This window comes from Myiozetetes cayanensis, unplaced genomic scaffold (assembly GCF_022539395.1).
Source record: "Myiozetetes cayanensis isolate MyiCay16 unplaced genomic scaffold, myiCay2020 scf7, whole genome shotgun sequence".
Classification (NCBI taxonomy): Eukaryota; Metazoa; Chordata; class Aves; order Passeriformes; family Tyrannidae; genus Myiozetetes; species Myiozetetes cayanensis.
The window spans coordinates 47,704,078-47,729,975 of NW_026087964.1; the positions used below are offsets into that span (position 1 = coordinate 47,704,078).

The 25,898-nt window shown below is 41.4% G+C and overlaps 1 protein-coding gene across 1 annotated transcript in view; it reads right to left on the minus strand.

The window, feature by feature from the left end:
• MTTP (microsomal triglyceride transfer protein) overlaps positions 1-22,907 on the minus strand; it is a 28,394-nt gene extending 5,487 nt beyond the window's left edge. The window contains exons 1-15 of the mRNA XM_050338479.1: positions 22,732-22,907; positions 17,762-17,949; positions 17,040-17,183; positions 14,946-15,053; positions 14,040-14,156; positions 12,778-12,917; positions 11,844-11,994; positions 8,383-8,540; positions 7,343-7,511; positions 6,659-6,766; positions 5,449-5,661; positions 4,271-4,482; positions 3,552-3,649; positions 3,329-3,450; positions 2,362-2,589 (exon numbers count right to left, since the gene is read on the minus strand). Coding sequence (XP_050194436.1) covers positions 2,362-2,589; positions 3,329-3,450; positions 3,552-3,649; positions 4,271-4,482; positions 5,449-5,661; positions 6,659-6,766; positions 7,343-7,511; positions 8,383-8,540; positions 11,844-11,994; positions 12,778-12,917; positions 14,040-14,156; positions 14,946-15,053; positions 17,040-17,183; positions 17,762-17,949; positions 22,732-22,792 — 2,217 coding nt within the window. The 5' untranslated portion in view covers positions 22,793-22,907. The remainder of the gene's footprint in view (positions 1-2,361; positions 2,590-3,328; positions 3,451-3,551; positions 3,650-4,270; positions 4,483-5,448; positions 5,662-6,658; positions 6,767-7,342; positions 7,512-8,382; positions 8,541-11,843; positions 11,995-12,777; positions 12,918-14,039; positions 14,157-14,945; positions 15,054-17,039; positions 17,184-17,761; positions 17,950-22,731) is intronic.
• Between the last annotated feature and the right edge of the window lie 2,991 nt (positions 22,908-25,898).

Here is a 25,898-nt window from a genome sequence, read left to right on the forward strand (position 1 = left end):
CTGCTTGTTGTAAGGTCAATGAAAGGAAGCTATTTTTTGGGGGGAGGTGGTCTTATTTGGTAGCACTTTGAGTACAATCCAGTTTTGGTCTTTCTGTGCAAAATGATCCTTATAAGCAGCAGTAGGGGAGCAGAATGTTTCTAGTATTTAAAAATCATATCCCTCAAAATCAGGCTGTACCAATGCACAAATTGGAACCCAAATATGACATTAGTTCTTTTATGACAATTCTATTGCCCAATTTTTAAGCTCCATCAGTCCTTTTATGACAATTCAACTGCCCCATTTTTAAGCTCCAGTCTTGGTTTCCAAGCTGTCCTTTTGATGTTTGATTTCATCTGTGCTGTATGTGTCTAACATTTTGGTTTGGTTTTCACCTGTTCTGAAATCAGTGTGTCCAGCTGTGGCACACCTAGTTTTGGTATTATAGAACGAGCACTGTTTCCCATGCCTTGTTTTCTTCGTTGAAAGAAGATACACCCACGTTTGACTTGGTTGTCTACAGTATGAATTTTTAAAGGGGGCTTATGTTCTGGGCAAGGCCTGTTGATGCTGGTCTGGGAAAGTGGAGGTAGTACCTAACTATCAAGAAACTATATTAATTATGGCTCTCTTGCTTTGTCTTTTCCTCAGTTCCAGTGTTAGGAAAGTCACACTTCCATTCTGACAGCGTTTTCTGGTACAGATGTAAACACTGTTCAAGAATTTGCAGGTGAAGGTGTTTCTAATGAAGCTTAACTTGGCCACGTGGAAGTGCTGAAACCACGTTGATGTGCTGTTGACACCTGGAGCGTAGCTGTAAGGCCATGCTTAGAAAGACGGGCCGTGCTTAAAACACAGCTCATCCTGAAGCTGCATTCAACAGTGCTTTAAACAATCCCTGCCTTTGATGGATGTGGAGGTAAGAACAAGTGCCTTTTTGGTTGTGAACGTGCACTTTTGGTTGTGTCCACTGCTCGAGCTTAGGCAGCCACTGTGCTAGTGACGACACAAGAGAGAAAGCAGGGTGGGATCCCATCTCACCACACTGCTGCCCAGGCTTCCAGAGAGGCAGCAACCAAATGAAAATATTACACCCTGATATTGTTAAAAATGACACAAAGTCCCAGCCCTGGTGTGTCCCAGACTTTTGTGAGGTTCTCCAAAGGCAAGGAGTGGAGAATTTGCTGGCTGACCGAGCTCTAGGAGTGCCCGGCCAACTGATTCAGCCAGAGTATGTGTGGAGCTTGGTGCATGCACAGCAGTTGGAAAATACTTAGTTCTCTAAATGCTCCTGTGCTCAGGACTGGACATGATTATCTTTCTCACCTCTGCAGCCTGTTTACTGAATAGGTCACAGTAAAGTTTTTGCCCATAATCTGTGTGTGAACTGTAAAGCATTGCTGGAATGAGCTTAGTTAGTCAATTTGTGCCCTACCTGGGAAGCCCTCTGGACTCATAATATCATAAAGGGCTTGAGCTGGGTTCAGATGGGGAAAGCTGTCATGTGCAGAGGGTGTTTCTGTGTAATTTTGTTCAGAGTGGATTGTCTCATCATCTGCTTTTGGCATTTTCTTTTGACAAAAATTAAAGGGAAAAAGTAAAAAGTAAAGTTTGAGACCGCAGATGTTTCATAAGCTGAGTACAGTTGTTAAATCCACAGGTTCTAAAGAGATCCCTGCTTGGGAAGAGCAAAAATATCAAACCAAGTGCTGACCTTGCACTTTGAAAGAGATGTCTAGATTCTTGTCCTCCAAGAATACATTATTGATACATAAGTAGCCAGTTATATTTGTATGTGAATTTATGTAAGCATAAAATTAGCAGACTGTTTGGAGTGACAGTTGCATAAAAACTGTGTAACCCTCATTTTATTTCCTTGTTTTGCCTAGTAATAAATATTTGAAATTTGGACCTCTTAGCATTATTCTTTGAATGTTAGTTATGTGGGAAAGTTTGAGTACCAGTGATTCATTGACCTGACAGTTATTGCCTAAGTGGACACAAGGTCCCTGGACAACTTGTGAAGAGGAAAACTTAGGTGGCCACATGGGACAATACTGTATTACAAGAAACTGCGGGAGGGGAGCTCCTAGCTAATAGCCATATGAGTTTTCAACAGGAAACTCAGTTGGATTTGCATTTATTCAGTGTTACTTCGTTTTCTAGAATATTTGTTCTCACGCTTGTTCTAACTTGTTTTTAATGTAATTTAATTCTGTTTTTTAATACCCATGGCTTTCCTATAGCTCCCACAGTAACATTGGTCAGGTTTATCAGCATTGAAAGGAAGAAAATAAGATGTCCTACAACAAGGGTGTAGGGGAGGGAGCATCTGTGCTCAAGAGACAGAAAAAGAAGCAAATAGTGTACTATTAGTACCTGTGAGTAATCTGTCAGGAGGATAAGTCCTTTCACCACGTTCATGGGATCTCCAGTTGCTGAGAGCATTTTAGACATTAAATCACCATACCCTTGGAAAAATGTAACTGGCCTGAGTTGGACATCGAACAGAATGGCTGACATGCCAGCAAAGGAGTCCAGGTTTTCCTCGCCCTCATCGGGAGTTGCAGCTATTATGGACTCCAGACCCTGAGCTTCGATCACCACCTAAAATGCAACAGTGATACAGAATCAATGAAAAAAATTCTGCCTGACTCAAACTATTAACAACCCTACATATTTTCTTAATGTCCAAGAGCCTAACTCTAATTTGTGTAGCTGCAGATGTAAAAGTATGAGGTTAAGACTTAATGGAACTAGGTCGAGCAGCAAGAAAAACCAGAAAATAAAATAATTTCATGGCATGTTTTTAGGTGCAGGCAGGATTTACCCACATGCAGATCACAATCCTGAGACTACCTTTCTTTCAAACAAATTTCCCTTCAATCATAAGACTATTTTCCTTGGACAGTTGGGAGGAAAACCCAGAGATGTCCCACCGCACAATTTTTGTCCTGCATAGATTTAGTACCATTATAATATTGAAAGTTCTTGCCAACTTTAAGAGAAATCTAAAACACTGGCATCTCATTAAAATCTGTTTGATTTGTACATTTGATCTACTCCTTGTTTTTCCATTCTATGACATACCAGAAGTAGGACTTAATTTTACAAACTCACAGAGCTTTTACTGATTACATCAACTAAACAGTACAGAACTTGATGCAGAACAAAACACTTGTCTTTTTGTTTAGGGCAAACACTGTGGGGTTTTTCCCAATGTTGGCTTGCTCTCTGCCCAGTGCAGCAAACTTCTGGGTCTTAAGCCATTAGCTGAATTGATTTAGAAGCTGTAAGAAAAGGACCACATACTGGCTTTAGTTTTTATGTACAGTGTGGCAGTTACCTGGCTGGCATGAAGTTCAGCGTTTCTATCAAAAATATGGATGTTCATATTACTTCTCCTTAAAATGCCAGAGCCTGAATAGAGGATGTCAAGGCTGTATGTGGATGATATATCAGGACCACCTTAATTAAAAAAGAAAGAAGGTACCTGTGACTAAACTAGTGGATTAATCAAATGTTTGGGAATACAAACAGGGTTAAAAGGCAGTTTCATGGTTACTTACGTGTAATATAGCCAGAGTAGGCAGAAGAAGAGCCCGTCTTGGAGAAGCGGTCATAGTTATGAGCACGCATGTCCTTCAGAACTTTTCGAACTGTTTTGCTGTGGTATTTCAAAACAAACAATCAAAACCACTGGGATACAAAAATTTTACAGTGAAAAATGTATTGTTTTTCTCTAGAACCATCAAATATCAGAGAGGGTGAATTTCCCAGTAGGAGAGAGGGTCTTCAAAACCATTACCTTTTCCAACTAAAAATCTGCCCTAACCCAGAGCCTCTTTTCCAATTTCAGGTACTCCCTGCAGTCATAGAAAGAAAGGCAAGCAAAGTTCTTGCTTGCAAATTAGTGATTTTGAAAAGAAGAGATATTTTGATTATTTTTGTTCTCATGCTGAGATGTTTAAAATTTTTTTAAAAGCTCACTGCTTCTTAAAATATAAAAACAAGTGACCCACTGAGAGAATTAAGGCCAACAGGTGACATTTTTCACAGCAATGCAAGTTAGGTGCCTAATTCTTATTTGTGCCTATGAAAATGTGACTATTAAAAGAATGTCAATTAAATTCATCCCGAATTAACAATACCTAAAACTGACATGAAAATCGGGCATCCTTTTATACTTCTCCTCAAATTTTAGTAATTCGTTAGAATCTGTGTGTTCTTTGGTTCTCTGCAAAGAAGTAAGGAAGGGCTGTATTTACTTATACTGAACTTAATGTACCTTGCAGGCATTTCGAAGTGAATTATGTCTTGGATCATGGAGAGCATGTACTTGTTCATTTCCATAGGCAGTTCACCAATGGAGAGCAGGATGTTTTTCACTTCCATATAGGATGGGTTGCTGTTTAAGATGATAGCAGCTGCAGTGGTTCGCACTGTCTTTTCGTGGATTTTACGATTCTGGTGGTATATCCTGTTCATTGTTTCCTTCACCTGGTCAGGAAACACATTATTCACTCAATGCTCATACAGATGACTGGGCAAAGTACAGGTTGGAATCTCGTTTATAATATCAGCTTAAGTTAGCTTAAGTTAGCTCCATAGCTAAGGCTAATACATAAGGATATATTTTCAGCACCCTGTTTTTCATGGTCCTGTTGGAATGTATGAGACATGTATAGCTCAGTGACCACAAGGACAAGTGGGACATCTGTTATGTTCTCTCAAGCCACAGACCAAATACAGCCTTCCACACTGGTTTTCACAGCGGGGCTGTAAATAAGCAGCAGCACTAAGATCAAATTAATGTGGCAGTGGTAAGATCAAGAGAGAGATTTCCGTGACAGTTAAGGAAATATGTACTTTTAAGAGATCAAGAATCTTGTGGGTTTAATTTTATAGATAGTGCCTGTGGTGGCTTCACATCCCTGAGAAGATTGTGACACACTTTTTTACAGGTAAGTCCATGGAAAACCATGTAGCCCCATTGACAGAATGGCCTCCAGCATGTTAATTGCAGAGCAGCACCCTGACAACCCTGGTCCTGGTGGCCAGCAGTAGGTATGAAATGAGGTGCAGGGTAAAGGTATTTTGTACGTCTTCTCTTACTCCTGGAGGCTGCAGGGTAAGATGCAGCTATTTTATCCTTGTCTTATTTTGTGCGTTCTTCCTGGCTTTGTGAAAGCACAAGAGAGAACAGGGGTTGTACAGGTGCCCAAGTGTTCTCTCTTGGGAAAGGAGCCCAGTTTTCCCTGCAGACTGCATGCCACCTTTGATGGCTGTGTGGGACTCTGGAGCCAAAGGCTGAGTAGCACCTGTCCACCAGACCATCCCTGCCCTTCAGCATTTTGACTGCACCACACAGCTTGGTGTCTTTGGCAAACTTACTGAAACTGCACTCAATCCCACTGTTTAATATAGTCTCTTGCACTTCTTTCCTTGGGCATCATGTTTTCTTACCTCTTTGGTGAGAAAAGAAGGATCATATCTCTGTAAGGCAGTGGCAGCAAGACTGCTAATGTGCCCTTCTTCTGACTCAGCGTACTTCAGAAGCAGTGGAATTGCTTCGGGAAGGAGTGCATTCTTCAGTGCCAGCAGGTACATCCTCACATTGTCATCTTTCTTGGCCTTCTCCAGTCTATTCAGAATCAACCTTTTGGCTTCCATAACAAACTAAAGAAAATCAACAGCACATTTAAATGGTGATCATAAACCTACTTCTTTCCCCCCACAAAAGTATGAGGGGCAGGGCTGGGTTCTAGCATGTTTTTGTTTGAAAGTATCATTGCACAGGGTTAGCAAAGGTGTAAACCTTATGTTGATGGCTTCCTTCAAGCATAACCTTCAAGCACAACCAAAGTGACTGTAGACACAGTGACACCTGGTCCTGTAGTCCAGATAAACCTGGCAGTTTTATCTCTTGCTAGCTGCTCCTGCCCTGATTCCAGGGCTTCACAGGTCTTTCTTGTGGGGCCAAGATGTCCCCACAAAAAAAACCAAGGGAATTGTTCTTTAGTGCCTCAAAACATTTTATAAGAGTGCTTGGCAGTTAACAAGGGAAATTAAAAGGTATTCCTAGGGCCTGTTCAGGTGCTCTGTGTCTTTTTGGCGGTGTGCTGCAGCTCCAAATAGCACAGATCCAGCAGGCAGCAGTGCCTTATCTGATCATCCTCATCCTCGTCCTCTAACACCAGCATCTACTCAGTCCACGTTCAAGGGAATAGTCTTCCTCCTAGGTTGTTCTATGCATGTTTGGTATACAGTTGAGTATTTGAACCAATGAATTTTCTTCACAGAGGTGAAATTAGCTAAGGTGATTGAAAATACTAAATGGATCTTGAGTTTGCCAGTGTTTCTCTGAGAACAGGCAAAGGTTTGGGACAAGAGAGCACAAGTACTGCTTCTGCTGACAGACTAGGCAGTGAGCAAAAAAGTTCTGTCAGACAAAGGAAAACTAGAGAAATTTAAAGAAATGGTAAGAGACCAGATCAAAGCCTAAAACTGACAAAGTAGATATCATTATTTTAAAAACTATTCCTCTCTCTATCAAACATAGGAGATTAAGAACTTATTTTAAAATGTCTCTCATGCTCTCCCAGTAATGTCAGCAGGGATCATTCACTTGTGTTGCAGACCAGAATTCAGCCAGCAGTGCACAGCAGATACTCACTGGTAGCTTGCAGCCTCCTCTGTCACACAGCTTTCTGATGAGTGCTCCCATGACAATGACCACAGTTTCTCTGATTTCTTCATTTGCGATATCACCCTTGAACTTATCCTGTTATGCAAAAGCAATGCTGTTAGTCTCTTGGTCTAAATGTGATGAACCACAGTCTGTAGTGTGTTGAATACAGTCCCTCATTTCCTGTAAACATTAGTTCAGTGCAAAGGCAGTGATTACCACAATGGCCTGGGCTCAGGCTTAACAGAGCACAGCTCTATCATTACATATAATTACTGCCATTTTCCCCTTGTGTTACATTCAATGTCTCAAATAGTATATTCATTTTGGATCTACGTTTAAAAAAAAAAAGAAGAAGAGAGTATTTAAATGGTCACAGGACTTTGATAAGGCAACAATCAAACAACACTCAAATTGTTTTCCAAACATTCAGTATTATGTTTCTTTTCCAAGTGGTAGATATTGATAACATTTTACAAAGTTTCAGTCTGGACCTACAAATGTTTGTTGTTTGCAGGCTCTATGTTACTGGTATGCTTAAAGCAAACCCTGGAAGGCATAAGGAAAGGAAAACTGGAAACAGCAACAGTAATTTCTCTTTCCCTTCTGCTTTGACTGGGATGAAGCTGAAGGGTATTAACTCTGTTGTATTTGTTTTGTCCCTTGACTTACAGTTAAAGATTTCAGGAGCATTTCATTGGGGTGAGAAGCGAACCCACAGGCATACAGGAATCGTTCCTGCAGGACAGAAGTGCTTGCATCCTTAAAGTCAAGAAATTCCAGCATGGCCTCCAGTGATTCTGGTGTCTGAGCGGAGGTTACAGCATCCACAACCTGTGGACTATAAAGAAGTGGAAATTAAATGCACATATCATTGCAGTGAGCTAGACAATACTGAAAAGACTTTTCTACATACTGAAAGAAAGAAGCTAATGTGGAAAGATCTCTTCATTGCAGGTAAAAGAATCTTTTACTCTTGTTGGAAAAAAACATGTCCCTCAATTGCTTCAGGAAATCCAGATAATAATCATATCCATGAGTAATATTTAAATTTATGCAAATAGGGGACCAAAATAAGTATTAAAAAAATTGAAACTATGCCAAGTGTATCAAAGTTTACAGGACAAGATTGTAAATGTAAAAAAGTGGTTTAGTACTGCATACACAATGGTACGTAGAGAAAAGGCTTCTATGCTGCCTGAGTTACTCTCAGGTTTATCTCTACTGCTAACAACTGCTACAATTTGTTTGAAAGATCCTGACTATATGACTCAAAAATCCTTTTCAACTCTCGAGTCTCGGTGTGCATACTGTACACAATCAAACTCTAATATTAGGACAATATCCAGGCATGAACCTTTCCTTTCTTTACTCTATTTCTGATTGAAGGAAACATATGGGCAAGTCAAGAACAAGTTATAGAATGTTTCAGAACAAGCAGGTGCGATGAGAACCTTTGGCTAAACCACAAACCATGTTGGCCTTGCACTGTAGATATGATCCTGTTGGCTGAATGGTGTGCTGAAAATATATTATACTACGAGAATAAACACAGCTGCTTTAAAAAAAATCCTTTTCCTGTAGTCAGTACTGACCACTGGGTTTGCATTGCTAGGACATCACCAGTAGAACTCAATCTCTTTGAATGTAATTTGCCCTTCTGCAGTTTCAAGTAATTTAAACCTTTTGGAAGCCCGTTCATGATAACTTACAGAAGATCTTTATTTTCACTTCTAATAACTTGCAGTATCTCTTCTTTCGTAGCTTTTCTGATGCTCTTAATGAAGGACAAAAAGCTTTTTGCAGCTTCAGCTGTGGAAAGTTTTTCGGGATGCATATGTTCTCTGATGCTCTTCCAGTGTTCTGAAAGCTGCAAACCAATTCACATTATGTCAAATCTCACAGATTGTGGTTTCAATTCTCAAAATCAGGCTTACAAAATGCAGACATGTGGGCCAGCTATTGCTCAAATTAGCTGAAATCCAATAGACTGATGATCCTTTAGCTAAGTATTACTTAATTTATGATATCCCAGAACAAATATCTTTGAAACATTTCTATAGTTGTCTCTCTTCTAACACTTCAGTATTTCCCTGCAATCTAATTTGGAACAAACCAAGTTTATTTATACTGTAACTGGAATAAAGTGAATTCTCTTCTCTTGCAAATATACTGTGCTGTCTGGTGAATATGCTGTTTTCTTTCTGTTCCCATTTTCTCCTAAGTAATTCTTTTTTAAGTGGGAGATGCAAAATCCCCAATACCCAAATTAATTATATTTTCTAAGAAGACGGTAATTTTTAAGTGGTTAGTGTAGGACAGGAGTAAATGTTCAATAAGTAATTCCCATTTTTTCATTCATAAACCTGCATACAGATGGATTTGTAGCTACTGTACAAAATGAGAGGTAATATGGTATTAGAACAGGTATTGGCTTCTTCATACATTGCTGCTGTATTTATTCCCACACCACATTTTTTACCCAAATGAGCCAACACAGTACCAAAGCACCCATATCTGTCCTTCCAGATACACTCCCAAAAGAAACTGGTGCTGGTATTTTGACCTTTCCTCTCACACTTGCCTCTGTTATCTCAAATTATCGAGAACATTCCTTGGTGAAAACTCAGCTGTTCTTTGCAGCAGTGTTTACTGCAGTTTTCCCGAGTGGGAAATAACACTAGCACCCCATTTGACCTTTACTAAAATACTTCCCCTCTTTGTGGATTTTGTATTGGGCAATAGCACTTGAACCTGCTGGCAATTAGAAGTATCATTCATCAGTACAGAGTGCAACTTCTATCGACTGTAACAAACAATAATTAGGCAACAATGATTGAGACATAGGATATTTCCTGAGGATTAATGACCAGCTGGGAGGAGCTCATGTTCTGAGGCACAGATGGGTCTTTTAACCTCAGCTGGTGATTAGTGCTTAGCACCAAGGTCAGTGTTGCTATTATAAGCTGAAATTGGATAATCATATGGGGCACTTTCTATTCCCCCTGTTGAAATTGCACCATAGTCCAGCAAAAAATCTCTAACCTCATTTTCTCCTGTGCAGAGCCCAGCTGTGTGGGTTGCTTTTAGCCAGTTTAGCCCACACCCTGGAGTAGAGCAAGGTGGGAGATGAAAGCTGGAGCCATTTCAAGCAAAAGAGAATGGAGAGCAAATCTTCCTCTTTGCAGGGTGCTCTAGCCATCCAACTGCTACAAGGAGCAGCTTCCATCTCCTGCAGTGACCATGACATTAAAAACAGCATTCACAACTGGCTTTTGCAGGGGCTCTCATTCTCCTGAGGTGAACATCAGGCAGTTTGGATTGAATAACCCAAAGAGTCAGGCACAAGATGCACACACTTCCACATGGCAACTCAGCAAGCTTGGTCAAGCTTCCCTAACCAGAAGATCAGACCAGAAGTCTTGTGGGCACCCTAGGAAAACTCCAGCCAAACCAAGAGGTTCTAAACTGAGGAGATGGTTTTGAATGTCAGTGCCTGACAGCTGTTTACCAACCCACAGAGGCTGGCTGCACAAGACAGAACAAACCCACCTCAGAATAAAAAGGGGCAAGAATTTATTCCTGTAGGAACCATGAGCATAACAAAGTGTAAGATGCGTGAGCTCTTCTGAAAAGAACATGCTTTATGGTGTCTAAACACAGAAATCTAGGCCCGAACTTAAATGTAAACAATTGCCATAATCTCAGAGAAGCTAGTGCTGCCATCTGTGAAATGAGGATAGTAGTGGTTATTATAGCAAATTCATATGGACCTGCTGTGATTTAAAAGGGTCTTTGAAAATGAAAACTCCAAGGCACAGCATGTCAGCAGGGCATTAATGTATACTATGATATATAAGCACCATATGTTATGTTGCTGCTTTGGATACAGTGCTCTGTTTATAGACCCCATCTTTTCATAGCAGTTACTGAAAAATACAGTGAGAAAGCAGGACTTCATTCTCATCGTGCCACTAAGTTTATAATGACTTAGCTCAGTCCCCAGGCGGTGCACTGGAATTATACCCCATGTTTGTTATCTTGGTCTGGAAATTTTAACTGTTATGACAAACTCAGTTCCAAGTGACAAATGGGTCAGCACAAAGCCCGACGAGCAGAGTCAGGGAAAAAACACCTGTCCCTACTCTGTTTGAGATCCCTTGATGTTCCCTGCTCAGAACTGCTCCAGCACACATGCACCATCATTTCTATATCACTTCCCCAAACATATATTTTTTTGTCTTCTTTGTGGCTCAACAAGCATTAAACAAGATCAATTATTACAGTGTAATGCTGCTTCCAAACAATAAGCACAAATTCCAATATAGGAAGGTATTTGTGTTCATAAGGAGTATCTTTGGAGATTATGTGTGCTACATAGAAGCTGTATTTTGCATATCAAAAACAGAGAATAATGATCTTTACATTAATGTTCACATTCACTGCTAAATTCATTCCACAATGGTAATAGCATGAATACTGTTTGCTAAGTAACTGTAGTAACTTATATTAGTTTATTACGCTCTTACAGTACTCAGTAGTTTTCAAATATCTTAAATATAAAAACCAAGGAAATTTTTTTCCCAGGGAAAAATGACAACAGTATTGGACTTCCCAAGAATACTAGAGCCCCATTTTATACTTATAAAATACCTATAAAGTCTTTTAAATAAAAGACTTCCTCAGGGTCAGGCAGTAAGAAGAAGCTTAATATATTATCAACAAATGTTTACCCTGCCTAAGGAATGGTTAATGAACTTTAATTTTTAGGAACAGTTCAGCTCCTCCATAACAGAACTGTTTATAAACACCAGCCAACCATCTTAAAAGTCATTTCCCACTCCATTACCCAGAGGAAATAAGCCTCTGCCAACTCACGGTCGGCAAAGATGAGTTAAAACCAAAAGGGTGTTGTATTTTCTAGTGGTCTTGAGAAATAGTGCACTCAATCTTTGAAGGAGAGCAAAAGGGTTGGTACTTCCAGTGGTAAATCTTAAAACACCCTTGTGGAGTGGAGCACCCAATTGCATCGGTTCCATACTCCCCACTCCAGGGAGCGCTTTATATTGCTATGTTAGACCTCTCCTAGTGGGCTGCTTGGACAGAAACTTCTTCTCACACTTGTTCTGCTCAGCCAGCCGACCCAACGTCCAATGCACCTGTGTTTACTTACTGAAGGACACTTCTTGCATTCGGATTTCACTGGCTCTGCTTCTAGTGGCATGGCAACATAGCTGGAGTCCACGGCCTTGATCACACTGGCGACTTGCTTCCCAGCGATCAGTCCAGGGCCAGCCTGTACTGACTTCAGCTCCAGCTTCTGCCTGTGTATCCACACAGTGAAGACACCATTAGAGCTCAATAGTGCAGAAATGCAGAAATCACAGCAAGAGGAAACAAACAAAAAAAAACCTCCATGGGCAAAAAATATAGAACAAAAGTTTATTGAAGTACTTATTTTAAAATGTTCAGAACATGGCTAGCCTATGGGTTTTTTAAGGTCACAGAAATATCTGATACCAGCAGAATTACTACCATATACATTCTGAAATGTTTCATATATTTGTTCTTAAGAAGATCTAGAAAGTGAGATTTTAAATGTACTTTTTTTTTTTTTTTTTTTAACATCTAATACTACTGAGATGCCTGAATCTTTTATCTTGTATGAGTATCTCCAAACTTTCCATTCTTTGGAGTCTGGAGTCTGGAGAAACAGATCTAGTTTCACTGGTATTTCCTTTCTATGCAGTAGATTTTGTTTTCTATACTTTCAAACTCTCACATACTAGAAATGGAGATCCATCAGAAGTATTTCTTAAGAAATGAGAAGACACAGGAACAGAACACCTATAGCACTGATGGGTAGCTTTAAATGTTTTGGACAATTCCTTTGTTTTTAGTTAATTTTTTATGAATGCCATTATTTATTATTTGTATCATGGTAGAACCCTTAACCAAAGTTGGACTAGGCACCATATGGATACAAAAGAGACCTGATTCCTTACCTGCAGAGTTTACAGCCTTAGATCTTGATTCTATAAGACACACACATATAACCTGACTTGAACCACTAGTCCTGTCAATGACAGTCAAATTGCTCAACTTACTTTGATACTATTTTGGCACCTGTTTTTCGTCGGAAATTCAGAAGGAAAACATAATTTTCTTCTGCCTTAATGGATTTAAAGAAACTGTCTTCCAGCACATAGGTTGTGGCAGATGTGACTTTTTTACCAATATCTAAGATCTGAAAACAATTAAAAAATAAAACAGAAAGAGGGCTAGTCAGTAAACAACAAAATAGGAAAAAAGCTCACAGTTCCAAATCAGGGCAAGACTTGTAATGAAACAGGGTCATATGAGGAAGGGGCATGTGGGCTCATGCTAAGCCAGGTTCTCAAGAAGTCCCTCTACAATAAGAAGCCACTCACTTCTGCACCACGTGTTTCAAATTCAGCATGTACAGGAGATAAAAACAGAGGCAGCATGGGAGGAAGTTACAGAGGAGGCGGCAACTGAGAAAATGCCCAGTACTACATTTAGTTTAAAATACAGTTTAAATAAGATGAGAAGCTTTTCCAGAGAAATGTCTTGTAAATGAGATTGTCATGTTCACACTCGGGAAGCAAAGTCAGATTCCTTGCTAGATCTGTTTTGTAAACAAGATGAAGTCTTTGTGGTGAGTGTGAAAATCAGGAATTCAGTCATAGTGTATAAGGCCATTTACTAAGAGAGTGTGTGCTGCTTTTGTACTTCTCTGAGCTGAGAAAGGCCACCTTCTGATGTGGAGAATCCCAGTGTCTTCAGCATGTGCCCTTAGTAGTAACTACTTAGAAAGACCTTTACTAGTAGTGGAGGACCAGTAGGGCTTCAGTTACCTCTATGGCACACCTCCTGTATTACACCTATGCACTGGGGAAGCTTTCAGGATTCCATTCAGGACTCACCATCTTGCCTGGAATTTACAGCAGTTGTGGAAAAGGTTACTGTTATCACTGTGACTGTGTCTGTATCTAGGATTTTTCTCCAAAGAAAAAAAAGAAGCCTCACATCATTTAAAACTTCAGTACAGCCAGGACAAAAGTGCTCTAAATCTGTATAGGAACTAAAATATGTTATAATGAGATTCAAAAGATATGCAAATTAGTATGCTGTACTCAATGACAGCTGAGTCAAGGTGGTTTATACAAGAGGAGAATCTATTCCCTGTTCTCCCTGGAGGAACTGCGTATGAGGCTTAGGCTAGTAAAACTACAAAAATTACATGTAGAATTTGCTTTCTGTAATGCAAGAAGGATTTTTGAGAAGTTGAGTAATAGTTGCTAAGAATATATTTTAAATAGATTTTATTTTGTTAAAGAAATCATACCGGGTTGTGGCTGGTAAATCCTTCCTTGGCTATTTCACAGGAGTCCAGGTCTTTTATTTTAGTCACTTGGTCTTGTCGCACATGATAGGTAGTATTGCATTTCCCAGAAACATCCACCTTGGAAAAAAGAGTTAGATTAGGACAGTTTCCTGAATTTTAAGTTGGAATCCCACAACACCTCCCAAAGATGAAGCATTTTCTCCACTGTTGGGATCCTGTACCTGAGAAGCTGCACTGTTTGGGTCCACTGTTGGGATCCTGTACCTGAGAAGCTGCACTGTTTGGGTTAATATACCAGTTTTAAGGATATCAGTGTTTCTAGCTACCTGCTGTGGATTGGCAGGGGTACTATTCAATAGATGGCTAATAAGAAACGTAACAGTATTTGTTTAAACAAAAAATGTAGGAAACACCTGGCAGCTTACACTGTACTTACAAATTTGAGTTAAATTCCAGCTTTGCTCAAGTGGACAGTTGCAGAAATTTAAGAATGGAACACAACTGAAATGGATGCAGCTAAACCATGGCTGATTTTGAGTGGATACTCTGATTTAAAATGGCCTCATCCACTGAATTGAATTTAAACATCAGTATAATCTCTTTTATAGTGATGTGGTTTAAGTTGGTTTATTACCAAATTCAGCTAAATCAATACAGGAATTTTAAATCAAATGGATTTCACCACTTCTTTATGTTAATTGCAGCAACTTGACTTGTGTCACCAACTCCTTAGAAGACTGTCTTTAGGTCCCCAACCTCAAACAAGATCAAAGGGCAGATTTCTATCACAGATCACTTCTTCTGAAGTGAACTTCTTCAGTAGGAGCCACAGGTCCGCCTCCCAGAGTAGATCAGGCTCTGCCTGTTTCTCTGATGATGATGATCTTGCCTGATAGAGCACCATACCTCACGGGTAGAACCAGAGTGCAGCTGGAGCTGGAAAAGGCTAGCCAGACCTCTCTTGATGTTTTGAGTAAAAGCAGGTTCATTTTGATACGAGTAAAAGGTTTTGACCTGTAGGAATAATAAAAAAAAAGTATATAAAAAAGCATTAAAAAGTGTATAACAAATCTAGTTAAGCAAGAAAGGAATAGTGAGGATCTGCTCCAGTTCTCCCTTTACTTTTTTCTGATTAGGAAGCTGAATTGGGATCTGTTTCCCTTATTTAAGCAAACTCCAGGGGCTGCAGGGCCTGATAAGAACAGTACAAGCATATTCTGGCCTTCAGCTGAACCTAACTACAGTTTCAGTGCAGTGAGCATCTTTCCTCCTGTAAGTAGGATTCAGAAGGGAAATGGGAAATTTCACGTAATTTCACAAGCAACTAATTTTTCTACACAATCCTCAGGTAATCCCTCCCCACAGGGGCATAATATCTGTTGCACTTTAATCACAGGTTACAAAAACCCACAATGAATCATAGATAAATCACAGGTAGAACGACTTAAATGACGTGTCAAACATATCAGAACCTTTGCACTTCATGGTCAACTGTTGTGCTTGAGCCTCTCCTCCGGTAACAAGACTTTGCACCTCCACTTTGCATTCAAGGTGCTTTTAAAAGTGCACTTTTCTTCAGGAACTTTAAGTACAATCCTTGTGTTATCTTAGGGCAACCCTGGAAAGTGAGATCACTGTGCCAGGGGTGAAAGTATGACACCATGAAGAAATTATAAAAGGAGTATCCAGACCCGAGAAAAAGCCCAAGTTTTTAATACTACATCTCAGCCTTAGCATGTGAAAGTGCATAATGTATTAGGAGCAGACATATTCTGACTGTGCTCTTCTGATACCTCTGTTCTCATTTAGGGATGTGTACAGTTCGGAGCCAGTGCCATCCTGTTTCCTTTTATGTTGTGTAAAACTGATGACAAGGCTGAGTCTGAAAGTTACTGAGCAGGTCTGATAGCAGCTGCAATTCAGCAGGCTGAGCTGGCGGCCAGGGTATGTGCTCAGTGCCTATTTACAGCAGGAGGTAAAGATCCTGCTGGGATAGAGTGTCACAGCCCTCACTGCGCTCTGCAGAAGAGAAAAGGGAGTGTGACCTTCAACCTTCCTCCTTTCTCACAGCCCCCTCTGCCCATGCCCCAGCTGCTGAGCATTGCTCAGGCTGCAGAGGGGAGAATGGGGCTCTTGGCCTAATGCAACAAGTAAGTGGAGGGAGGACCATGGACAGGAGGCAGGAGCAGCCATGGCTCAAGCCTTGCCACTCCCTGGCCAGAACAGCAGGCTGAGTGCAAGGGGACATGAGCGGTTCCACAGGGAAAAAAAGGGTGAGACGGATGTACTTGGATCCCCTTCTCAGCAGAACTGTGACTCTGAAAGCTACAAACAGGCATTGGTGCTCCTACCATGGGACAGTGCTTTGGTGCTCTCTCAGGGCAGGCTATAAAACCCAGCCACATGCTGAGATCCACCTGCTCTTTGACCCTTCTCTTCTGATTTTTGGAGACAGTTTCCCAGTGGGGGAAAAACATGTAAGGCTGTAGCTCTTTCAGCGTCAAGCTCATTAACTTGGGACCATTGAAACTGCAGGTGAGACAGAAGTAAATAAGCAAACTAGAGACCTGGGAAAAGCAATCACGCTAAAATATTTGATAAGGGTTTAAAGTGATTAACACTGTTCCTCACAGACTCGGTATAACATCCCTCATGACAAACTGTATCTCCTTTACAGCCTTCAGACCTTGGACACAATCCTGGCTTCACTGAAGTCAATAGCACAAATCTTACACATGTACCTATATATTTGTGGCCAATCTGCTCTATACTTCCACACTGTGTGCTGTTCTCAATGCACAACAGGCTTGGACTAGGAGGGCCCCTTGTACAGGTAAATTATAGTCTCTTCTAAACTACTGTATTTCATATAGAAAGATAGAACATGATGGCTTACTAAAAACACTGAGAGGATAGTAAATTGGTAAATTCTCCAAGTCTCTAAGAAAAGATTTGTCTCAAGTTTCCTGAGGGATTGAATTTTAAAGTAAAGGGTCTTACTTTTCCACGGGCTAGCTCAAGCACCATGGGCCTCTGCAGAGCTTCCAGATATTCCTTCCCGAGGATCTTATCTGTGCTTTTTCCTTGGAAGATGTTTTTAGCAGCTGGACGTTCATTCACATTTTCAACCTGAACATCTTTTATCTAGCAAAGTAAAAACAGAGAAAATTCAGGTAGAGAACAGTCTAGCATTGGCCTGGGGTAGATCGGATGACTAAATCATATACTCAGTATTTTTTATTTCTTCATATCTGGTTCTGATCATTACTCCTCCATGATTAGTATGTCTACGTTTACAAAAGAAACCAGTTCTCTCCACTGGGGAAATAAGTGGCAGCAAAACTCACCATAAAGTTAAGTACCAAACCCAATTTGTATTTAGCAAATGCCATGATTTGTAGATAGAACTGAGAACTTCAGACAACCTATCACCCCTCGGGTATGTACTTGCACACCAGTTGTTTGAAGCTATAGAAGCTGTATGAAGCAATTTCAAAATACAGGAGATACTCTGAAGTTCTGGCTTATGATGTTAGCTACATACTTGTGAAATCTCACTCTATAGGAATCAGCTTGCCAAAGTGGCTGGGTTTAGTTGATCAGACTAGAGAATGAAAGATTTAGCTTATCTTCTGAAAGTGAGTTCTCTGATGTTACATTAGCAGCTAGATCAATGCAGGTAAGAGTGTGCATGTTTTAAGTCGTCTGATGGCATTAATTACCGTAATTTTGACCAGCTGGTCATCATCATTATCAGGATTTCTCCATAAGAGGTTGACATCCACACCAGAAGAAATCCGATATCCTGCACTTTTTTGCAGTGGTGCTTTCACGCGATCAACATACACTTCAGCTGAGTAAGCAAACTTATACAGCTTGTCATTATTTAGGCTTGGTCCAGTAGTGTGCCCTGTTTGGAAAGCAAAAACAGTGTATTGAATAATCTATCATTTTCTCTAAAAACATCTATAGAAAAATTAAAAATGCAATTATCAACAAAAGATTTATGGGACTGATCCCGCTACCCTTGATTACAGAGGCTGTCCCAATGGAGCAGCTGGGGAGGGTTTGTGATTAAGTTGACATAATTGCATATTTAAGACAAGAATGGTCACAAAATCCTTTGTTCTAGATATACACTTATATAAATAAAAGACCGTCAGATCTTTTGTTTGGATATGTTAGCAGCACAGATTACTCCAAAATTATTCGCAATTCAAAATACTGTAATTAATCATGGAATTTGTGTGCTTAGCAATGTGAAATGCACTGATGAAATTTGTTGAAGCCAACAGAAATTGTTCTCTGCATCTCCTGCACCTTTATTGTGAATCTTTCTATTGAGAGTCTAGCCCAGGGGTGAGATGAGTGTAATGAAAACATTCAGAATATATTCTTTAGATTAAATAATTAGGCTCTTGTTCTTTAAACTAAATAATTGTCCCCATAGCTGTGTCTCTGCTGTTAACTGATGTATTTTAAGGAATATAAAAGCCAATTTCTAGCATAAATGCAACATGCATGCCAAATTTATGGTGCCATTTCCATCTGTATTAATAACTCAGATAGACTTTCTCTAGGGATTCAGTTGCACCCTCATTTGTGTAAACTGAATCTGTACTATATAAATTACTTTTATTTTTCCTTTATAAAACTACTTAATACCACACCCTTTACTATCTTCTCCTTCTTTTCTGTCATGCACGGCCAGGTGGGGAACGTGTGGCAGCAGTGTCACAACTCTCTACCCAGACTCAGGAATCAAGACTGTGCCCCTAAAATCTGTGATCAAGGAAAATAAGTCTCTTTCTGAACACCCTTCAAACGTTTTGTTGCACAGGTTATACACAATATCCCTTTTCACTGCTTTCAAGGGCTTTCCTCCTCTGGTGTGGGTCACTACAAAGTTCTCATCCACACAAGAAAAACTGATGAGAGGGAAGGGAAGGCAAGGCAAGTGAAGGCAAGGGAAGGCAAGGAAAGGGAAGGCAAGGGAAGGCAAGAGAAGCTGGCTGTACACAAAGTGCTTTCAAGATTCATAAAGCAAATATACATACAGTGACCTAAGGTGCTATCTGTAAGTAGCCCTGCACAAGACTCTCACACCCAAATGCTGCACCACTGAATCCACTAGGAATTTCTTCATGGAGTTCAGCAGGTACAGAGCAGAGACAAAAAGTTCACAACACAGTTAATCTAAGCAAAACAAAGTGCTGTCCTCGGGGACATGCATCTCAGTCTTACAACAAGTGCGGGGAGGGAGGGAAAGAAGAAAAATCTATCAAAACATCTCAGACAAATTCTTAAGCATGCTCTAATGCAATCAGTGTGTTCAAGGTCCCTTGCAGAGAATCACCAGGCTATCTTGATTTGTATCATGTCCCTCTGTTTTATGTGACTCACTTGAATAAATGTCAAATCACAGGATTGGCAAAAAGGAAAACCAGTCTTGTTTCACTCTCATATTTTAAATCCCATTTTAGGTGCACATGGTAGTTCCATCATGGCTAGATGGATATATTCTGCAGTCCTCAAAGAGTCCAAACCCCCCATTTTATTAAGATTTTTCTTACTTCTTTCCCCTGCTCGCTCAGATGACACAGCAGCAGATTGAGGTCAGTTTCAAAGAACTTTTCCCTGAGCAAAACAGCCAAGTTTGGTTTGTGAGTTGTGTAAATTGGCAAAGATACACAGAACTAAACTGACTTATACTTTACGCCAGCTAGAGAAGTGGCACAGCAAATTTGGTAATCAGAGGGGGAGCAACCCGTTTGCATGTGAGAGGCCAAAGCTGTAACTATTGATTTTTTTTTTCATGGAGGCTACAGGAGTAATGTTGGCACAATGGGGCTGTTCTGGTTTTGCATGTCTTGTTTGTGTGGTTCAAAACAAAATGATCAAGAGGAATACAACCCTTCCTTCGGGTTTACTGTGAATTTCCTAGCCACTTTCCCAGTTCTGTTCACTCCTACCAGATCTGAAGCTACCTTGCCCTCGAGAGCAGAGGGTACTCAGTGCCTGCCCAGAGATAGCTGTGCCTTTCATGGACACCCCTGGTTCCTTGCAGTACCTTGGAGCTAGCTGTTTCCTGGTTCAAAATGCCCTTCATTTGCATCAGAAACAGCAGTGCAAATGACCGAGGGCTGAGGTTTTATGAACACTGCCCACTAAGTGCATTTTAAGCACAGATTGTGACACAATCCCATCTACAGATAAAAAGTGGGGGAAGAAAATTTATCTGGGTGCTAAGAGACAAGTGCCTTATTAAGTTAGGGTGGATATTGTGGGTTTGCTCACTCTCCGTTTTCCGTTAAAAGCACCTTTCACCTATTCTCTTCCCTTCCCCACAACTGAACCCATACATCTTTTTCTTTCCTTTTGTAGGAGTTCATTTGCTCTTCCTCTCTTTTAGCATTTGCTTGTCCCCACATACAAACGAGCTGTTCCCTCCTAAAGGAAACAGACGGGCAAGTGGTGCAGCAGCTTCTTGCAAGTGTCATGGAAGAAATTAATAATCTCAAAGTATTCCTGGGAGCTAAAAGAATATTAGGTTCTGAAAGTTTTCACCATTTCATACGTGGAAAACATTGCAAGAGCCATGACAGAATACACCTTTAGTTGCAAGACTGGTGTCACTAATGGGAAAAGGTGAGCCAGCAGTGGATACTAATAATGGAAGCAGCAGGGATGAGGCAGTGTTGAAAGCAGTCTCAAGGAGTTAGCACTTACCCCAGTAGAAATGGGGAAGCCAAGAGAGATAACTGAATATTGTGGTCAGATTGAGAGGCAATGGTAGATGAGAGACAGAGACACAGCTTCACTGACCAGAACCAGTAACAGCATAAGTAAATTTTCATGCCATCTTTCACGAAGAAAACACCAGTACTATTTTAAGAGGAATATTCCTACACATTTCTGATTGAAACTTTTCTTAACAAAAAGTCCTCCCTTTAGAAGATCTTCCCTTTGTATTCAGCACAGCACTGGAATCTTGCTGCCTGTACAGCCATTGACATTTCAGCTGATGGCAAGTGTCCCACCAGCTGAGAAGGGGGGAGAGACGGACATACAGACTGCAATCAGCCATGGTCTCTTGGGGTCAGAAGTGCTTGCTTTCAAGGTGGAGTGCATAACACATAGTTTGACTAGTAATGTTAAGTGTCTGTCATTAAGGGTAACATGCCAAGTCTATAATTAAATCATGATACTGTATAATACAGAAGGTTACACTGCATGAGTAGAGACAGCTGTCAAGTCCTGTGCCTTTTATTAATACATATGGCATGCACAGCATGTATGTCTCTAACTACTTGCTAGCTCTACCTTCATAAATCATATTTGCCACTGTCTCTGATACTGGATAGCTTTAAAAAGCAAACCCCATCCGCTTCTTTGAAAACATTTTTCAAGTGGAACTGCAGTAGGAGGGTTTTATGTGTGCCGATCTACATGACTTGAAAAGAATAAGGCCTCAATATTTCCAAAAGGCAGCACTGTCTGGTTGAAAGGTAGAACACTCATCCTAATACCAGATCTGTCACTGAGGCCCTAAGTGGCCTTTGGGCCAGTAATTTAGCTCTCAATCTCTCTGCACAGAGAGAGATTAGACCTGGCAGAGCTGAAGGGTGATGACTAATTAAAGAGAAAATGCTTGCTTAGTACCCTGGGGATGTAAAATGACAAGCAAATATTACTTCACATCAAGAAGCTTTGCTTAACTGACATGAAGGAGAAGCTGGGACGACCAGACACCAGAAATGTGGCACACTGACATCTGGCCCTAAACGGTACTTGGCAGTCTCATGAAATACACTCACAGGTAGAGGCACTGCCTGCAAACCTCTCCACTTCCTAACTCCTGTTGTAAGAGGGTACAGAGTCAGGGAGGTTACTGCTCTGGGCTTACACAGACACAGTGTCCTGGACTCCCTGTAGGGAGCAGGAGGTGCCACCGCTGAGAGCACCTCTATGGCCTTTTCAACAGCCTAACCTAGGATGTCCCCCCTGCTCCTCGTCAGGACGAGGACATCTGAAAACTAAAAGCTCAGCTCATGTTTTAAGGTTGCTGTTCCTCTAAATTTAATGTGAGGTTGCACATGAAGAATCACTACTACAGACACCTTTCCTTGCCTGGCACTGCCGAAGCAGGCAGTCTCCAAGACTTCATACCCTTGACTTTGACAGGACACTTGAGTAAAGCCCTGCTCACGGGGCTTCTGCAGACATCCAGATTTTCAAGACTTAACCGCAGAGCAAGCTTCTCATGAAATTAACAGGATGCTTGTTACTGACTTCAGTGTGAGCTGAATCAACTGCCCAGAAGCTGAAACCCGGAGAGCCCTGAGCACTTCCTGGCTCTGCTCCACCAGGGCACTCTGTGTGTTTAACTTCTGAGCATGTGAACAGTCCCTTTCAAGTCGGTGCCCCCACAACATGTCCTGATTAAGCAAGGTCAAGATCCCTGGTCTCCTGGCTCACACTGCTGGCCCTGTGCACCTGAAAACATTGTCTCCTTCATCACCTCTGCTGAGGTGAGCGCCACAAGCGCATAAACCTAACTAGTAAATGCATTTCACATTCCTCAAGGATGGCTGAGTAAAGCTGACAATTTTGATGCAAACCAGATCTGCATACACACACTGGTTGTGCCTTCACTGATGCAAAAGCTGAACCAAGCCCAGTACAGACCTACCTTTAACAGAGGCTGAGTAGGTAGAAATGATGCAAAGGAACAGCACAGTAAGAAGAATCATGCTGGACTCTGCCGAGCTCCTGACTGCAGCATGAAGTGTGAGAGCCTTCAGGAACTGAGCTGCTGAGTGGACGGGAGCTTGCAGAGAGAGCCACCAGCTTGGCCACACTGTTTATCTAGATGTAGTAAAGGTCAGATTCCAAATTCCACACTCAGGTACTAAGTTCATGAAAGGACTTCCAGTTAATTATTAAGAACTAAGGTAACTGGTGGTTTCTACTCCATTTTATCGATCATCTCGGTTTTCATTTTTGAATACTGAGCCCACACAGACACAATTCTGAGGGGAGCCCACCTCCAGTCCTGGAAGAAGCAGGAGATTCTGCCACCACTCATCTCCCTGAACAAAAGGGCAATCAGGTTTGTTGCTGCCAGGGACCAGATCCTGACCACTGTCTCTACTGGCTCGCATCAACTCCATGAGCAACCCCAGAAGTAGATGCTTTTCAAGGGTCTTCCTGGAAGCAGAATTACATGGGATTTATCAGTGCCATCCCAAAAACTAATGGTATGTTGTTACAGAGATTCAGATGTGATGTCAGTATCTGCTGTATTGTACCATACCAAATAATTTTTTTTTATTTTAGCAGCCCCAGCCCCCATCTTACATCATTGCAGTGGCAGAGGTTAGAGACTGAAAGATAAAATCAGCCATTTTGTCACTTCGCAGTGATGAGTACCCAGTTGGCAGGGTCTGAGGACAGGGCAAACCAAGCCATGCTTCACACCCCTATTTTCCCCTTTTCTTGTGCTCATTTCACCACCTCCCCTGATATGCCCCTGGCTGACTAACCCACATGGCTTCCCTGTTTCCTCTGAGGGTAAATCCCAGGCCATCTCACCCTAAGCCTCATGGCCACAGGGCTCACTAAAGGATTTCTTTTAGGTGTCACTGGGACAAGTGTCCCATGGGCCAAGCCCCCATGTTTCTTGGTACAGCCTGGGTGGCACAGCCTGTGAGGGGGGCACGCCTCTACCCCTGCTTCATATGAAGCCTCCCCAGCTCTGCAAGGAGGGAGGATCTGCTCCTGTTTGTGGAGGAAGCACACGTGAGCCATCACCACACCCATTCACTCCACTTCCACAGGCTGCCTTAGCAAGACTTCAATCTACAAACCCTCCAAATGAAAAAGTGCCACCCCAGGCTGAATTTAGCTGCTCCCAAAGGGCCCTTTCTGCCACCAAATCCTTTGTATTAATAAGGGATCATGGTAAAAGAAAAGTTGAACACCATGTATGTCAATTATCGCCCAGCAGTGGGAAACAACTGGTTCATGCCAGTGCATCTCCCTCATGCTCATCTCTCTGCACCTTGTGGAAGTTCCCCCTGGAGATCTTCCTGTGTTTGTGTGTGTGTGTGTGTGTGTGCACGTGGGAAAGAAATTAGGAAACCCTAGGGTCTGCTAACTGCTTATTCCCCATTTGTAGTTATTTATGTTGCTTTCCCAGTGCAAGCTGTGACATGCTCCTGAATTCAAGGGACTGAGGCACAGGACTCCAGTTAATCCTTTTGCTGCATTCAGTAAACAATGAGTTTGACAGGTTTTCTGTGCTTTCTTGAAAAAAATAAGGACACTATCTTGGTGCAAAACCAACTCTAGCTAGAGAGAGACCAAAGGTATGGATCCTGATTTGGAAATGCAGCATTGACACTTCATTCAGAAGGAGGAGTTGATGTTGGTCTGAAATCTGGAGAGAAGAAATTGTCCTCTTCTTATGCTCTTGGGACACAGAAAATTTATTTCTTCCTTGAAAGAAAGTAATTTTTAAAAAGGGCTCTCTTAGACACTAGAATATCAGAGACAGACCCCCTGCTGACGTAAATCAGCGTATCTTTTTGGACACCACTGTAGTGGTGCCAATTACAGAACTAAGGATGCAACCATCATGTAGAGAAATTGTGTACATGCATTGCCATGCGCACAAATGTTTATACACCCATAAACATTTCCACAACACATTCTTGGAATGTTCTTCAAATGTCTTAAAGAAAGACTTTTAACTGAGCCTCACCTCAGTTATGGCTGGAGTTAATCAGCAGTGACTTCCTTTAAGTGAGATTACACCAGGGAAAGAAGAGTTGCGCCCACCAAAGTCCACACCACGCAGAGATTGCAAGGATCAGCCTCCAATGTACGTTTCACGCCATGCTGGCATATGTGCTGAGGTCAAAGTATTTCTGTTGCTGCACATTTTCCAGAGTCCAAACTATATCTTTATACAACCTAATAAAACTAATGAGGTTTCCTCCCAAGTTCTGAGGCCAACAAAACGTTTCTGTCTTCTCTTCACAAGTGACAGTGTGAAGATCTTGGTTTTCAACTCCAACCCTTGGGTACGTGCATCAAAGCACCCAAGTTCATCTTCACCCTTCAGCTGATGCCTGTGTGCCCCAGCTCCCAGTGTTTGGGTGAATAAGACTGCCCCATTTCTGCTGTGACAGGGGGTTGGAGATGCCCAGCCACACCAATGGCCAAAGGTGGGTTCTGCCTGTCACGTGCACCCTAAGTCCCTCCTCAAGAGTGCTGCAGTCAAACCTGGCCCACCGAGAACAATGTCAGTGTCCACACCTGAGCCTCCTGAGTGTCTTTTGTCTTCTCTCCATACTCTGCCTCTTGACCTGCACTTTTAAGCTGTGGGGTGTTCAGTTCTTTCTGTTGCTGGTGGGGAGGGTGACTCACCATTTGGATGAGCATCTTGAAAAAGTCACATTAAGGCTCTATCAAAATAATGAAATTCAGACAGTCAGCTCTTTCTCAGTATTTGCAACTGCTCAGGTCTTCATTTGGCTTTGTCACCACTTGGCACTTGGCAGACTTCAGAAAACATTGCATTACCCTGTGTCAGTGTCTGAGGACACTGGGGTCTGGATTAACAGTACTGACGCTTTGCAAAGTGCGGTATGAGAAGAACAAAATGCGTAAGCAGTTTCTTCATTCTAAGAAAAAGCACAACTATTATGTGAATTTGTTAGATGTCTTTTGCTTTTATTAAAAAAGCAAGCAAGCAAATGAGTTTATACTGGTAACTCTTCTGCAGCCTTCCAACGACCAGAAGAAAATGAAGGATTCTCCATATGGATAGTGGAGCATTTGGACTTGTGTGAT